At 44.4% G+C, this 17,133-nt stretch overlaps 1 protein-coding gene across 3 annotated transcripts in view; it reads left to right on the top strand.

Annotated features, from left to right (window-relative positions):
* The first annotated feature begins 754 nt into the window (after nt 1-754).
* The window catches only part of SPOCD1 (SPOC domain containing 1), a 28,045-nt gene continuing 11,666 nt past the window's right edge, over nt 755-17,133 (top strand). For 2 of the 3 annotated variants that reach the window (XM_025389562.1, XM_025389553.1), the window contains exons 1-2: nt 755-845; nt 1,432-2,844. In XM_025389562.1, the coding sequence (XP_025245347.1) occupies nt 1,471-2,844 (1,374 nt within the window). In that variant the 5' untranslated portion in view covers nt 755-845; nt 1,432-1,470. The remainder of the gene's footprint in view (nt 846-1,431; nt 2,845-17,133) is intronic. The other variant, XM_025389572.1, reaches the window with a different exon arrangement.

Genomic DNA, 17,133 nt, shown 5'->3' with positions numbered 1-17,133 from the left:
TTTTAAAAATTAGGCAAGCACTATTCACAATAGCAAAGACATGGAATCAACCTAAATGCCCATCAATGGCAGATTGGCTAAATAAAATGTGGTACATATACACAATGGAATACTATGCAGCCATAAAGAAGAACAAGCTCATGTCCTTTGCAGGAACATGGATGGAGCTGGAGGCCATTATCCTTAGCAAACTAATGTAGGAATGGAAAAACCAAATATTGCATGTTCTCACTTATAAGTGGGAGCTAAATGATGAGAACACGTGGACAGAAAGAGAGAAAAAACAGACCATGGAGCCTACTTGAGGGTGGAGGGTGGGAGGAAGTAGAGGATAAGAAAAAATAAACATAAACATTAGGTACTAGGCTTAACAACTGGGTGATGAAATAATCTGTACAACAATCCCCGTGACACAAATTCACCTATATTAAAAACCTGCATATGGACCTCTGACCCTAAAATAAAAGTTTAAAAATAAAACAAAATAAAATTAGGCAAATAATCTAGATAAGTCTGACTTTACCCTACTGGCTCAGGGACTATTGCGGTAGGATCAAGTTAAACTCTCAGGCAGGCAGCCAAAGCTCCTCGCTGCCACTTGCACCCACTTACCTCTGCTTGGTAGCCACAAGCATTTGGCACCTCCTCCGGGAAGCCCTCAGGAGGAAGAGGGCGCCCTCTGCCGGGGTAGGAACGCCAGCACGCCTGGGGAGCCGCCCTTTGCGCACCATCAGGCACTCCGCCCCTATCCCTCAGCGAGGGCCTTCCTCCCCCGCGTCACGTGATCCCAGCTCCTTTTCAGCTAGTGGGTGGAACCTCAGGAGGGAAAACCCGGGGAAGCCCAGGTGAGAGCGACGGGACCGATGGGGTCCGGGTTTCCTGGATGCTGGGGGACTGTCCCAGTAAGGCTTGGGAACCTGGGTGGGGCGCCTTTCAGAACGGGACCGATGGGAGAGAGACGGGAAGGGTTCTGGGCACGAACCCCGTTCAGTATCTGCTCCTTGCGGAGTGTGAGAACTGGGAGAGAGACCCCTGGCCTTTCCACTTCCTGTGCGCCCTTGGGTGAGCGTCTTAACGTCTCAGAATCTCTGTCCTCACCTGTGGCTGCCAGTATGCAATGAAATAAGCACATAAGTCATAAATAAATGGTATCTTAGTCGGTCCCGTTTAAGCGAATTCGTGAACTTTCAGAGCCAAGAAGACCCTGGAGGCCACTGTAGCTCGGCCCTGTTTGGAGGCAGGCCTCTCCACCCTCACTCAGGACACCAGCTCCTGCTGGGTGCTCCCCTGCCTGGAGTGCTCACCCCTAGGCCTCAGGAGTGGAAGGGTCTGGGAGCGCTGGCTGGAAGAGGGGCTTCTCCCAGCTCCCACTGAACGGGCTGACAAGTCGGACTCTACGTAACAAAGTCCCCTCTTTCTGTCTCCACACAGGGCCCTTGTTGTGCTTTTGGCCCAGGTAGGTGGACAGACATGTCCCAGGCGGGGGATGTAGAAGGCCCCGGCACAGGAGACCCCGTGTTGAGTCTCCAACACAACTGTGAGCTTTTAGAGAACATGGAAGGAGCCAGCTCCACGCCAGGCCTGGCACCACACGGGCCAGGGGCAAGCTCTGGGCCCCGAGTCAGGGCTGGCAGCAGAAGGAAGATCCCCAGGAAGGAGGCCTGTCGAGGTGCCAGCTCGCAGGCTGCGGGTGCAGCTGGGGTCTGCCCAGGGCTCATGGAGCTGCTAGCTGTGGGACAGAGCCGGGGCTCGATGCCGGGTCCTGGGCTCGACTTGCAGCCGCCCTCGGTGCCTGCTCAGGGGAGAGCTCTGACCTCCAAGAGGCTCCAGGTTTCTCTGTGTGACATCTTAGATGACAGTTGCCCCAGGAAACTTTGTAGCAGGTCTGCTGGTTTCCCAGAGAGAGCTCTGGTCTGCAGGGAGAGGCTTGCAGGGCTGGAGGAGGTGAGCTGCCCCAGGCCTAGGGAGGCCAGAGACGGTGGAATGAGTTCTCCAGGGTGTGACAGAAGAAGCCCCACACTCAGCAAAGAGGAGCCCCCTGGAAGGCCCCTGACATCCTCACCAGGCCCAGTCCCTGTGAGGGTAAGAAAGAAATGGAGGAAGCAAGGGACTAATTCAGAGTGCAGGGAAGGGGCTGGTGGTTTCCTGTGGCTTGATCAGAGCCCTCGTGGGGACAACCTCCTCTCTGTGGGAGACCCTCCCCAAAGTGCTGACCTGGAGTCCTTGGGAGGCCCCTGCAGACCTCCTTCTCCAAAAGACACTGGGTCTGGGCCTGAAGAGCCAGGTGGAAGTGGGGCAGGATGTGCCTCAGGGACTGAGAAATTTGGATATTTGCCTGCTACAGGGGGTGGGGCCCAGCCAGGCAGCCCCTGTGGCCCTGTCTGGTTCCCAGTGCTCAGTGGAGGGGAGTCCCTCAGTTCAGCTGCACAGGCTCCTCCACAGAGCGCAGCGCTGTGCCTGGGGGCGTCAGTACAGGCCTCTGCAGAGCAGCAAGAAGCTCTGTGTGTCATGCGGGCTGGCAGCGATGAAGGCTGGGCTCCAGCACAGGACCAGGAGGAGCTGGAGGCCAAGGCTCAGCCAGCATCCAGAGGAAGGCTGGAGCAAAGACTCGCTGACACCTGTGCCAGCTCCTGGGAGCACTTGGGCGGCCTCAGCTCCTCCCTGGACCCTGAAGCCAGCAGGGCCTGCTCAGGCTCACTCATGGAGCAGAGAAGATCCAAGGGCACTAAGAACCTGAAGAAAAGTCCAGTGCCCTGTGCCCAAGACCAGGGCACAGACAGAAGCTCAGACAACTCCCACCAGGACAGGCCAGAGGAACCCAGCCTAGGAGGCTGCCCCAGACTGGTGAGCTGAGTCTGAGAGTTTGGGATAGGAAGGGCCTGGCCATGTTTCTCAATACCATGCTTGGTGGTAGAATTTAATAAAGCTAAGCGAGATGGGCTCTTTGTGAACCTTCTGTCTCTCATCCCTGTTAACCAAACTGGGTAAAATGAGGCCCACAAGCTGGGAAAGAGAAAGTAAACTACATTCACTGAATCCTTGTGAGGGGTCATTATCTTTTGGAGTCAGTGAGTCCTGGATTGGAATCTTGCCTCTGCCGACTTCCTAGCTGAGTGACTGTGGGATGTTTTTTTAACCTTTCTAGGTTTCCTCTTTGTAAAAAAATGATACTAATTTCAGCTTCATGGGTTTATTTCAAGGATTAATGAGATTATGGTATAAAATAATGTACCTAGGCCTAGTGCAGTGGCTCACGTCTGTAATCCCAGCACTTTGGGAGGCGGAGGCAGGCAGATCATGAGGTCAAGAGATCGAGACCATCCTGGCCAACATGGTGAAACCCTGTCTCCACTAAAAATACAAAAATTAGCTGGGCATGGTGGCACGTGCCTGTTCCAGCTATTCTGGAGGCTGAGGCAGGAGAATCGCTTGAACCTGGGAAGCACAGGTTGCAGTGAGCTGAGATCATGCCACTGTACTCCAGCCTGGCAACAGAGCAAGACTCTGTCTTAAAGAAACAAAGGTGCCTAGCACAGCACAAGGCACAAGGTAAATTGCTTAATTCGTGTCAAATTTGCTTTTCTTTTAGTGTTCACAGTTACCCTGTAAGATAGGCGTTAGCCCCATATAACCAGATGGGGAAACTGAGGCTCGGAGGGTTAACAATATTCTCCAGGCTCACACAGCTAGGGAGTCAGTGCCCAGCTATGTTCCCTATATCACCACTTCCCTTTCCTTTGTTCTTTTCCTTATCGTCATCATCACTTTATTAATAATCATAGCTAACATTTATACACCAAAGGCAGAATAAGACTCTACTTGTTTTTGGTGCATATTTCTCACATAGTTGAATTTTCATCACGTTTATTGAATGTGCATGATGTGCTAGGTGTTTTTGATTTAATCTTCACATGACGTCCACGGAGGTGAGGTAACAGACCCAGCTGGTGAATGGGAGCAAGGGTACAAGCCCAGGCGGTCTGTCTTGAGATCTCACTGCACTGCCTTCTCTGTGTATCTTCTGTGTTATCGGCACAGTTGTAACAGCATCTGGCTTACTTAGCATGTGCTGAATATTGTGCTAAGCCCTTTATCTGCAATCTTTGTAACAATCCTATGAGGTAGACACTATTGACATATACCCATTTTACTGATCTGAACACTGAGACTCTGAGAGGTGACATGAGTACTCAAGGCCAAACAGCCAATTAGTAAAATAGAACCAGTGAGCTGTTTTCCACTATGCATCAAGTCTTTTTATCTATAAATAGGTTCCTGTTATGCCTTATTGTTCCAGGACTTTGCTTGGTTTTGTAAGTTCTGTAGTATTTGAAGATCGTTCCCAGTGGGTTCACCTTGTTCTGCCGAATTTGATCTTTTCCTGAGCCCTGCGTCATAAGTGTCTATGGATGTATTTGTCACAGCCACAGGTGCTGTCAGGATGAGGGCTGGGACTTCCTCTTCTCATTTCCAACCACTGTAGTCTAGTTAGGAGCATGAGCCCTGGAGGCCAATAGGCTAACATTCAATCCTGACTTTGCCGCTGTCTGAACAACCGAGGTGAGTGGCTTCACCTTTTCAAGTATAATTCTCTCATCTGCAAAATGTGGGTATGAAGAGTACTTACCTCCTAGGGAGGTGGTGAGGATGAAATGAGATGACACATGTTTGACATTTAACACAGTGCTTGGTGCAAGAAAAATACCCAAATGGGTTACCTGTTAGCGACATAAGCAATTTCGTCCTGCTGTAAGTAATGCAGAGGTGACCATCCTTGTGCATCTGGCTTCTCCCTTCTTCACATGATTTATTTGGACCAGATGCCCAGAATTGGGATTCCTGGGTCTGCAGCCTTTGAGGGGGCTGGTTTGAGTGCGGTGGTGGAGCCAGCTTCCTGCCTGGCTTGACTGGAAGCAGCCCACGACTGCTGGCTCCTCCAGGCTCCATCCTTGACTCTGCGGCACAGCCCATCATCCTACAGCTTTCCAAACAACTCGTTGCCATGACAACCAGTACCAGCTGAGGGAGAAGAATTGAGTCTGGGCTGTGACAGCGACGGGCGGGTGGTTGCAGACAGGGCTGAGTGGGGCCTGGGCAATGGGGGGCACAGTGCTGGCTGGTCTGGAGCCCTGTTTAGGGCCTTAGCACCTTCCCCTGGAGATAGCCTGGCTTGTAGCAGGGGCAGACAGAGAGGTTCAAGGTCAAGCTCTGCCTCTTATTCCAGGGTGACTTTAGACCTGTCTTTAGACATTTAGATGTTTTTATTTTTTTTTTTTTTTTTTTTTACTTTTCTTAAGCTCGATGGCAAGAAGACTTTATTACTATTTTTTTTAATTTACTTTTTTTTTTTTTAAAGGTGGAGTCTCGCCCTGTCACCCAGGCTGGAGTGCAGTGGAACAATCTTGACTCACTGCAACCTTCGCCTCCTGGTTTCAAGGGATTCTCCTGCCTCAACCTCCCGAGTAGCTGGGACTACAGATGTGGGCCATCATGCCCGGCTAATTTTTGTATTTTTAGTAGGGACAGGATTTCATTATGTTGCCCAGGCTGGTCTTGAACTCCTGACCTCAGGTGATCCACCGCCTCGGCCTCCCAAAGTGCTGGAATTACAGGCGTGAGCCACCGTGCCTGCCTGCAAGAAGACTTTAGACATTTAGAAATGTCCCTTCTCTGAATCTGAGTTGCCTCCTCTATGAAGTGGGGAGAATGAACTGGGCCCCAGAGCTGCCAGGAGTCTGATATCAGAGGCTGGCCATGTTGTATTCTTCTGGCATGAACCAGAGACTCTTGGAGGAGAGATGGGAGGAGACTGGATGCCATTCTCTTGTCCATCCTGGGCCCCACAGTGGCCAGTGAGGTTTAGAGCTGCTCTGTGGGTAGGAGAGCAGTGGGTGTGGGGAGGGCAGCTCTGTCAGTGACCCTGTACTGCTCGCAGTCCGCCCGTCATCACCAGGGAGGCACACAGCTCCTCTGGCCTGACCCAGAATCCGTGGTTCAAGGTATGCTGTCTGCAGCTGTGAGGTGTCAGGAGATGAGTAAAGGAGGAGCGTGTCTTCCCAACAGATGAGCAGCCTAAGAGGAGCTCATTTCATTAGTGTGCTTACTATAGACTGAGAGCTTCATGTATCTCATTTGATCCCCACATTAACCATTAAAGGTCAATGTTGGCTGGGCATGGTGGCTCACACCTGTAATCTCAGCGCTTTGGGAGGCCAAGGTGGATGGATTGCTTGAGCTCAGGAGACCATCCTGGGCAATGTGGCAAAACCCTGTCTCTACAAAAAATATAAAAATTAGCTGGGCACGGTGGCATGTGCTTGTAGTTCCAGCTACCCGGGAGGCTGAGGTGAGAGGATCACCTGATTCCAGGAAGTCAAGGCTGTGGTAAGCTGTGCTGGTGCTGCTGCCTTCCAGCCTGGACAACAGAGTGAGACCCTGTCTAAAAAAAAGAAAAAAAAAAATAGTCAGCATTAATATCCCATTTTACTGAGTAAGAAAACTGGGATTCCGAGAAGTTAAGTGACTCACTCAGGGCACATACGGAGTAAGTGGCCGAGCCAGGATTTGACTCTAGTCCTGCATAACTTGGGTGTTTATGGGGCTTTATTATAATTTGTTGAACAAGGAGGGGGTCTCGTCCAGGGATCTTACAGTCTAGTGGGAGGAGAAAGCCACTAACCAGAGAATTGAAATACAGACTGAAGCCCAGTGGACCACTGATATCCAGAGGGGAGGGGAGGGCAGAGGAGGGGGCTGTCTGAACTGGGTCTGGGCAAGGGAAGTAGGTGTTCAGCAGGTGAGAAAGTAGGAGAGGCTTGCTAGGAAGAGGGCAGTGCTCTGCAGGGCTGCATTGCAGGAGGCAGCTTGGAGTGTTGCAGGAGCGGAGGGGTAGGTGGGGTTACAGGTGGGACAGGAACCAGGTGGGAGAGACCAGCAAGGGCAACATTGCTTGAATGGAAATGGAGAGCCTGCAGGATGGTCGAGTGTCAGGATGGCCTTTCTCCAGGGCAGGGACCAAGGAACTTTATCAACACCAGCATTTACAGAGAGAGCTTGTTCTGTTCCAGGCACTGTTCTAAGAGTCTCGAATAATGATAATGATCCTTGCCCCAATACCATGAGGTAAATACTGGTATTATCCTCTTGTTACTGATGAGAAAACTGAGGCACAGAGAGATTAAGTAACTTTCCCAAGATCACACAGCTCGTAAGTGTTGCCACCAAGTATCCCCACTGCATGAATATGCCCCAATTTATTTATTTGTTAACTCCATGTGGACATTTGGTTTTTTTTGTTTTTGGTTTTTTTTTTTTGCTACTACATGTGGTGCTGCAGTGATAGCTTTGTATGGGTTTTGGTACATCTGGGCAAGAGTATCTCCAGGGAATATTTTCCGGGGTGGAATTGCTAGGTTATAGGGTGCACACATCTTCAACTTAAACAGTGCCAGATGTTTTCTAAAGTGGTTGAAACAGTATACACCCCCATCAGCAGTGTATGAATGTTCCAGTGACTTCTCATCTTTGCCAACCCTTGATAGTTATCAGACTTGGGTTTTTTGCTGAAATGGAGATATGCTGCAGTGTCTTAATGTTGTTTTAACTTTCACTGCCCTCTTACTAAGGAGCATCTTTTCATGAATTTTGGTTATTCTTGTTAAGTCTTTTCCTTAAAGAGTTTTTGTTGTTTAACTTTTCCTTATTGATTTGTAGGAGGAGTTGTTTTTTTTTTTTTTTTTTTGAGATAGAGTCTCCGTCTGTTGCCCAGGCTGGAGTACAGTGGCATGATCTCGGCTCACTGCAACCTCCACCTGCCAGGTTCAAGTGATTTTCCTGCCTCAGCCTCCTGAGTAACTGGGATTATAGGCGCCCGCCACCACGCCTGGCTAATTTTTGTATTTTTAGTAAAGAAGGGGTTTCATCATGTTGGTCAGGCTGGTCTCAAACTCCTGACCTCGTGATCTGCCCGCCTTGGCCTCCCAAAATGCTGGGATTACAGGTGTGAGCTACCGCGCCCAGCCATTTTTTAATTGTTTTGTTAGAGACAGGGTCTTGCTCTGTCACCCAGGCTGGAGTGCAGTGGTAAGATCATAGTTCACTGCAGCTTTGAACTCCTAGGGCTCCAGAAATCCTCCTGCCTCAGACTCCCAAGTAGCTGGGACTACAGGTAAGTGCCACCATGCATGTCCAGCTAATTTAAAATTTTTCTCTTTTTTTTTTGAGAAGGAGTCTCGCTCCCTTGCCAGGCTGGAGTGCAGTGGTGCGACCTCAGCTAACTGCAACCTCTGCCTCCCGGGTTCAAGTGATTCTCCTACCTCAGCCTCCTGAGTAGCTGATTAGAGGTACCCACCACCACGCTTGGCTAAATTTTTTTTGTATTTTTAGTAGAGACGGGGTTTCACCATGTTGGCCAGGCTGGTTTTGAACTCTTGACCTCAGGTGATCCACCTGCCTCAGCCTCCCAAAGTGCTGGAATTACCCCCTGGAATGAACCCTTTTATACTCACACTTAACCCTAGCCACCATGTGTTACCTTGCCTGAAAATCAGCAAATATTCATTTAATATCCAAATTTGCAATAATTTCATAAAGATGACAAATTTTAAAAAAATTAATTAATTTTTTTTGAGACAGAGTTTTACTCTATTTCCCAGGCTGTAGTAGCATGATCTCAGCTTACTGCAGCCTCCACCTCCTGGGCTCAAGTGATCCTTCTGTCTCAGACTCCTGAGTAGCTGGGACCACAGGCATGTGCCACCACGCTCAGCCAATTTTTGTATTTTTTGTGGAAATGGGATCTTGCCATGTTTTCCAGGCTGGTCTCAAACTCCTGAGCTCAAGCAGTCTGACCACCTTGGCTGCTCAGAGAGTTGGGATTACAGGTGTGAGCCACCGCACCTGGCCAACAACTTATTTTTATAACTTGTCTTTTTAAAGTCAGGATAGTAATAAGGTCCACACTTTGGGATTGGTTGATGTTTCTTTTAAGCCTTTTAAACTATAGGTTCTCCCTCCATATCTTGTTTTTTCTTGCAGTCTTTTTTTTTTGTGTGTGAAGAAATTAGATTGTCCTAATTTCTTATTTTTGCATCGCTGTAATTTTTGCATCGCTGTAGTATAGTTAAACATGTTCCTCTGTCTTCGCTTTAAGCTGTGAACTGGTGGCTGAATGTAGAGGTTTGATTAGAATTGGATGCAGTTTTTAGCCCGAAATACTTCATAGGTTGGTGGTGTGTTCTTCCCATCAGAAGGTACATGTCTCTTTGTACTACTTTATATTTATTGATGCTATTTTATATATATGTGTGTATATGTATATATATATTTTTATATATGTGTATATATATTTATATATATATATATATATATATATATATTTTTTTTTTTTTTTTGAGACGGAGTCTTGCTCTGTCACCCAGGCTAGAGTGCAGTGGTGCGATCTCAGCTCACTGCAACCTCTACCTCCTGGGTTCAAGCAATTCTCCTGTCTCAGCCTCCTAAGTAGCTGAGACTACAGGCACCCACCACCATACCCGGCTAATTTGTGTATTTTTAGTAGAGACTAAAATTTGTGTATTTTTAGTAGGTTTCACCATATTGGTCAGGCTGGTCTTGAACTCCTGACCTCAGGTGATCCACCCGCCTCGGCCTCTCAAAGTGCTGGGATTACAGGCAGGAGCCACTAGGCTCGGCCTGTTTTGTGCTTTGCATATGTTTTGCATTTCTACACTTTCTCCCATGTAAAAACACAACTGAGTTTTGTTTATTGTTTTTGCGTCCAGAAATCTTGCTCTTATTAATCTATATAATTTATCTATTTAGATTTTGTTTGTTTTCTGTGTAGACAATCGTATGTAGACAAATGACAGTTTTTGTTATTTCCTTTCCAATTTTTTACATCTCTCTTCCCTTTTCTTTCCTTATTGTGCTAGCTAAGACTGTTAGTATAATGTTGCATAGAAGTGGTGATAGCAAGGAACCCATGACTTGTTCGGATTTTAAAGGAAATGTGGTCATCATTTCACCTTAAGTATGACACTTGCTATGTTTTTTATATAGATGCTCTTTATCAGGTAAAGGAAACTCCCTTTCTTACTGGTTTGCTAATTATTTACAATTATTATTATAATTTTTACAATTACAATATTTACAATTATTATTATTGCACAGTGCATTTAATCAAATATGTTTTTTCCATTTCTGAGATAATAATATGATGTTTATCCTCGAATTTATTAACATTAATTTAAGGAGTTAGTGGGTTTTTTTAAAAATATTAAGCTTTTTTGAATGTTAAGTTCTTGCCTTGCTGGAACAAACCCAATTTGGTAATGCTATATCTTTTCATATTTTGTGAATTCAATTTCATGTTTTGTTTGGGGTTTTCAGTGGGTGAATTAACTGGCCTGAAATGATTTGCTCTCCTACTACCCTTCTGGGATTTTGGTATCAGGGTTTTGCTAGCTTCATAGAATGAATTGTGGATTATCTTTTTGTTTCCTATTCTTTGGGATAATGTAATTAAGATCGGAATTATTTGTTCTTTGGACATTTTGATAGAATGGCTGGTTAAAAAAAAGTATGGACTGATGTTCTCTTTAAGGAAGGTGTTTCCTTCTGTATGAATTCAATTTATCTTGTGGCTATAGGTTTATCCAGTGTTGTTTTTCTCTTGAATCAATTTTGGTAAGTTATACTTTTCTAGATGTCTATTTGTTTCATCTGAGTTTTTAAATTTATTGGCATGTTGGCATACAGTATTTCACAATAGCCTCTTTAAGGATTGTGCATTTGTAATTATACATTCCAAATATTAGCTAGTTATACCTCCTCTCTGTTCCTTAATCAATCTTGTCAGAGAATTGTCAGTTTTTTCAAAGAACCGATTTTTGGTTTGTTCATCCTCTCCATTGTATGTTGTCAATGTCGCCTTCCTTTCAGTTTATGCTACTATTTATAAAGTCTTAAAAATTATGCTTAGTTCATTAGTTTTCTGCCTTTTTTCCTTTGTAATAAGTCATTTAAAGCTGTAAAGGAACCTTTTAATTATCGCTTTTGCTGCATTCATAGAATTTACATACAGTCTTATTATCATTAAATCTCAATATTTTATCATTTTTAATCACAATTTTTCTTTGACCTGTGTGTTCTTTAAAAGTTTGTTTATTTCTTTTCTTTCTTTTTTTTTTTTTTCCTTTTGGAGACAGAGTCTAGCTCTATCCCCCAGGCTGGAGTGCAGTTGTGCTATCTTGGCTTACTGCAGCCTCCACCTCCCAGCTTCAAGCAGTTCTCATGCCTCAGCCTCCCGAGTAGGTGAGATAACAGTTGCCACCACGTCTGGCTAATTTTTGTATTTTTAGTAGAGATGGAGTTTCGCCATATTGGCCAGGCTGGTCTCAAACCCCTGACCGCAGGTGATCCGCCCACCTGGCCTCCCAAAGTGCTGGGATTACAGGCATGAGACACCACGCCCGGCTAAAAGTGTATTTCTTAATTTCCAAACTAATCTTTTGTTGCTTTTGCCTTTATTGTCTTCTAACTTAGTAATATTGTGGTCTGAGAAGTTGGTCTTTATCTGAGTTATCCAGTCTGATAGCCGCTGGCCACTTGTATCTATTAAGCACTTGAAATCTGGTTAGACCAAATTGAGATGTACTATAAGTGTAAAATATACACTGAATTTCAAAGACTTAGTACAAAAAAATGTAAACATTTCTTTAAGAGTTGTTTATGTCTGGACGAGGTGCCTCACGCCTGTAATCCCAGCACTTTCGGAGCCCGAGGCAGGCGGATAATAAGGTCAAGAGTTTGAGAGCAGCCTAGCCAACATAGTGAAACCCTGTATCTACTGAAAACAAACAAACAAACAAACAAACAAACAAATTAGCCAGGTGTGGTGGTGGGCACCTGTAATACAAGCTGCTCAGGAGGCTGAGGCAGGAGAATTGCTTGAACCTGGGGAGCGGAGATTGCAGTGAGCCGAGATCACACCACTGCTCTCCAACCCTGGGCAACAGTGTGAGACTCCGTCTCAAAAAAAAAAAAGTTTTCCTATCAATTACATGTTGAAATGATAATATATTGGACATAGTGAATTAAATAAAATACAAAATTAATTTTGCTTTTTAAAATGTGGCTACCAGAATATTTAAAAGTATACATGTGGCTTCTGTTTCTGTTGGGCAGTGCTAAGCTAAAAAAGTCTTTTGAAATGTGTTAATATTTGCTTTTTGGCCCAGGCTTTGCTCAATTTTTATATATATATGTTATATATACTGGAAAAGAATATGTATTATCTAGTTATTAGGATTAATATTCAGTGTATATTTATAAATATGTACAGATTAAGCTTGTTGATTTCATTAATTATTTTTTATTCCTACTGATTATTTTGTCAGCTTTATTTATCAATAGTTAGAGAGATACATGACATTTTTGTGCTATCATGGTGGATTTGTCTTTTTGCTTATAGTTCTACCATTTTTTGCTTTATAGTTTTTGAGCTTATGCTATTAGATGCTTATAAGTTTAGAGTTGTTATAGCTTCCTGGTAAAACTATATATCATTATGTAGTCAAGTCTTTGCCTCTAATGATTTTTTGCCTTAAAGTCTGTTTTATCTGATTGTTAATATAGCTACAAAGCTTTATTTTGGTTGGTGATTTGCCTGTCCATATATTATTCCATTTTGTTATTTTAACCTTTTTGCATCATTATGTCTTAGAAATGGGTCTCATGAATATTTTATAATTGTATTTTCTTTCCTTAAAGGTCTGATAATTTTTGTATTTTTCTGAAGTATTAGTTCATTTACATTTGTTATGGTTACTGATTTATTTACATCTACTCCTACCATTTTATTTCGTGCTTTTTTTTGAGACACAGTCTCACTCTGTTCCTGTTGCTCAGGCTAGAGTGTAGTGGCGTGATCATAGCTCACTGCAGCTTTGATCTCCTGGGCTCACAATTCTCCTACCTCAGCCTCCCAAGTAGCTGAGACTACAGGTGCATGCCACTGTGCCTGGCTCTTGAAAAAAAAATTTTTTTAGTAGGGCCAGTGTCTGGCTATGTCTGGCCAGGCTGGTCTCGAATTCCTGAGCTCAAGCAATCCTCCCGCCTCAGCCTCCCAAGGTGCTGGGATTACAGGCATGAGCCACCGCACCTGGCCTATTTTGTGCTTTGCGTATGTTTTGCATTTTGGCACTTTCTCCCTTTCATTGCCTCCTTTTGGATTATTTTTTCTTACTCCTTTTTATCCCTCAGTAGTTTAGATGTTTCCTGTCCTCAGTTTATATTTTTTTGGTGGTTCTCTTAGAAATTTGAGTACAGGCCAGGCTCGGTGGCTCACACCTGTGATCCCAGCACTTTGGGAGGCTGAGGCCGGCAGATCACAAGGTCAGGAGATTGAGACCATCCTGGCTAACACAGTGAAACCCTGTCTCTAATAAAAATACAAAAAAAAAAAAAAAAAAAAAAAAAGGCCGGATGTGGTGGCGGGCGCCTGTAGTGCCAGCTACTTGGAAGACCTAGGCAGGAGAATCGCTTGAACCTGGGAGGTGGAGGTTGCAGTGAGCCGAGATCATGCCACTGCATTCCAGGCTGGGCGACAGAGTGAGACTCCATCTCAAAAAAAAAAAGAGAAAGAAGGAAAGAAAGAAAAAAGAAATTTGAGCACAAATAACTAACTTATCAAAGTATAAAGGTAGTTACAACGTTTATCTTCCTCCAAAATGATATAGGGATCTTGGAATGCTCTACTTCCAAGTGTGTACCTTTCCAATTTGTGTGTTGTTGTTATCCAGTAAATTGGTCCTATCTCTTTTTTTTTTGAGATGGAGTCTGGCTCTGTCGTCCAGACTGGAGTGCAGTGGCCAGATCTCAGCTCACTGCAAGCTCCGCCTCCCGGGTTTACGCCATTCTCCTGTCTCAGCCTCCCGAGTAGCTGGGACTACAGGCACCCGCCACCTCGCCTGGCTAGTTTTTTGTATTTTTTAGTAGAGATGGGGTTTCACTATGTCAGCCAGGGTGGTCTCTATCTCCTGACCTCGTGATTCGCCCGTCTCGGCCTCCCAAAGTGCTGGGATTACAGGCTTGAGCCACCGTGTCCGGCCCCTATCTCTTTTTTTTTTTTTTGAGACGGAGTCTTGCTCTGTCACCCAGCCTGGAGTGCAGTGGCACGATCTCGGCTCACCGCAAGCTCCACATCCTGGGTTCACGCCATTCTCCTGCCTCAGCCTCCCGAAGCTGGGACTACAGGCGCCTGCCACCACGCCCGGCTATTTTTTGTATTTTTAGTAGAGACGGGGTTTCACTGTGTTAGCCAGGATGGTCTCGATCTCCTGACCTCATGATCCGCCCGCCTTGGCCTCCCAAAGTGCTGGGATTACAGGCGTGAGCCACTGCGCCCAGCTCTTTCTTTTTAAATCCCCAAATTACACACTGTTATTATAGTTTCATACAATCAGTGTTTGTTTGGATTTAACAACATCTTCACCATTTTCTTTGCTCAAAATTCTTCCTTTTGTCTCAGCTTTTCTATCTGGGATTGTTTTTCCTTCCTTCTGCCTCAGGTTTATCTTTTAGCATTTTGTTTATTGAGCAAAACAAAATTATCAAGAAAAATAACAGCTCTCGATTTTTTTCTATATCTTTATTTCTTTCTTATTCTTGAAAAGTATTTTGTCTGGGTCCACAATTGATAGTTATTTTCTTTAAGCACATTGAAAATACTATTTTTCTATGTTTTGCTTTTCATTATTACTATTGAGAAAGTAGCTGTTAGTCTAATTGCCATTCCTTTATAGGTAAAACGTATTTTGGTGAATGGGATCATAGAATAGTAGTCGAAGGTATGGCCTCTAGAATCAGACTGCCTGGATTTAAATCCCAGCTCTTTGGTTTTCTAGCTGTGTGACATTGGGCAAGGTGATTAACCTCCCTGTGCCTCTGTGTGCCTTAGTTTCCTCTTTTGTAAAATGGGGGAGATAATAGTACTAGTACCTCATAAAATTGTGGTGAGGATTAAATTAACTAATATGTAAAGCACTTGCCACAGACAAAGCACATTTTAAGTGCTATTCAAGTGTTAGGTATTATTTTTACTCTTTATACGTGTAAGGATCTCCTTATCATGAGTGTTGATGTGTCTAGGTATGAATTTCCTTTTATTTATTCTGTTTGAGATTCACTGAGCTTTTTGAATGTGTAAATTTTTGTCTTTTATCAATTTTGAAAAATTCTTAGCCCTATTTCTTTAAACACTGCTTCTGCCCATTCTCTTTCCTCTCTGCTTCTGGAACTTTAGACCTTCCTTCCTTCCTTCCTTCCCTCCCTTCCTTCCTTCCTTCCTTCCTTCCTTCCTTCCCTCCCTCCCTCCCTCCCTCCCTCTCTTTCTTTCCCCCCTCCTCCTCCTCCTTCCTCCCCTCCCCTCCCCTCCCTTCCCCTCCCCTCTCCTTTCCTTTATTTGGAGACAGCGTCTTGCTGTGTCACCCAGACTAGAGTGCAGTGCTGTGATCACTGCTTACTGCAGCCTTGACTTCTAGGGTTCAAACAATGTTGCCATCTCAGCCCCCTGAGTAGTTGGGACTACAGGTACACAACACCACGCCTGGCTGTTTTTTTTTTTTCTTGTTTTTGTAGAGACGGTCTCGCTATGTTTCCCAGGCTGCTGTCGAACTTCTGGCCTCAAGCAATCCTCCTGTCTCGGCCTCCCAAAGTGCTGAGATTACAGGCGTGATATGTCTTTTAGTGCTTCACAGTGTCTGTGTGAAGATTCTGGATAATTTATTTAAATGTGTTGTCCAGTTAGCTAATTTGTTTCAGCTGCATCTAATATGCTAGTAAACCTATATATTGAGTTTTTAAATTTTAATTAGGATTGTTACATTTTTCATTCCCAGAAGTTGTGTTTGGTTCCTGATCAAATCTGCCTGGTTGTTTTTTGTAGTTTTTTTTTGTCCTTCACTCATGTGTTCGTGTCCTCCTTTTATTTCTTCAAACTTACTATACATACGTAGTTTGTATTCTGGTCTGATAATCCTTCGCTCGCCTCATTCTCCTGCCTGTTGTTTTGGAGCCTCACAACGTGGACGTTAGGACCCCTGAGACGGGCCAGCCAGAAGGCTTTGAACTGTGAAGGGCTGGTCCTGATATTTTTCCTGTTGCTCTTCTTCACACACCCCTGTTTTCTTTGTTTTTTCTCCCTCTTTCTCAATTTACTTTTTTGAAAGGCTGATTCATTTCCATGGTTCAAAAAAACAAAAAAAGTGAAACTCATCTTTCCTGGCACCCAGTTGCTTCCCTACTGGCAGCCTGGGTTATATAGGTTTTTGCAGATACTTCCTGTGATATTTTATGCGTATTCAAGCAAATACAAATTTTAAAATTCATTCTGCCTGTAACGCAAATGATGGCATACCACACGTATTGTTCTTAACTTGTTTTTAATAAAAAATAGGTTTCTGGTTGTAAAAGAAATACATGCTTGTTTTGAATAACATGAATACCCAAGTGTCTACAAGTAGAAAGTCAAAGTCTCCCTGGAATTTCATTCCCCAGAGATAACCTCTATTATGTATCTATAGATATAGATGTACATCAATGGGTTTATGCAACAGATATTGTTCTGTAACCTATTTTTTCTTTTTCTCCCAATAATACTTCATGACATCTTTCCATGAATCTTTCCATGTCTCCACATAGTCCCACAGCTAAGTGCTTGGGCTTTGGAGTCAGACAGAGCTAGGTTCTAATACTAGCTCTGTAGCTTAGCAGCTATAGGACTTTTCACATCCTCTCGGAGCCTCAGTTTCTTCATCTGTAAAATGGGGATACAAATAGTATATACCTCATGGTGTCGTTCTGAGACCTTAATAGCATGAATGATGTGCTTCCTGTGGGGTCAGATACTTCACAAGCCCTCAGCAAGTGGTAATTTTTATGATGACTTCCTTACCCTTTATAAGCCACATAGAATTTGTAGTGCGAAGTGTCACCATTTATTAATCATTTCCCTTTGATGGGCCTTTTTTTTTTTTCTTTTCTTTTTGAGACGGAGTCTCACTCTGTTGCTTAGGCTGGAGTGCAGTGGTGCAATCTTGGCTCACTGCAACCTCCGCCTCCTGGGTTCAAGTG

The sequence above is a fragment of the Theropithecus gelada genome, chromosome 1 (genome assembly GCF_003255815.1).
Source record: "Theropithecus gelada isolate Dixy chromosome 1, Tgel_1.0, whole genome shotgun sequence".
NCBI lineage: Eukaryota > Metazoa > Chordata > Mammalia > Primates > Cercopithecidae > Theropithecus > Theropithecus gelada.
Note: the sequence above shows the minus strand (reverse complement) of the source record. Positions and strands in the feature narration are given on the sequence as shown.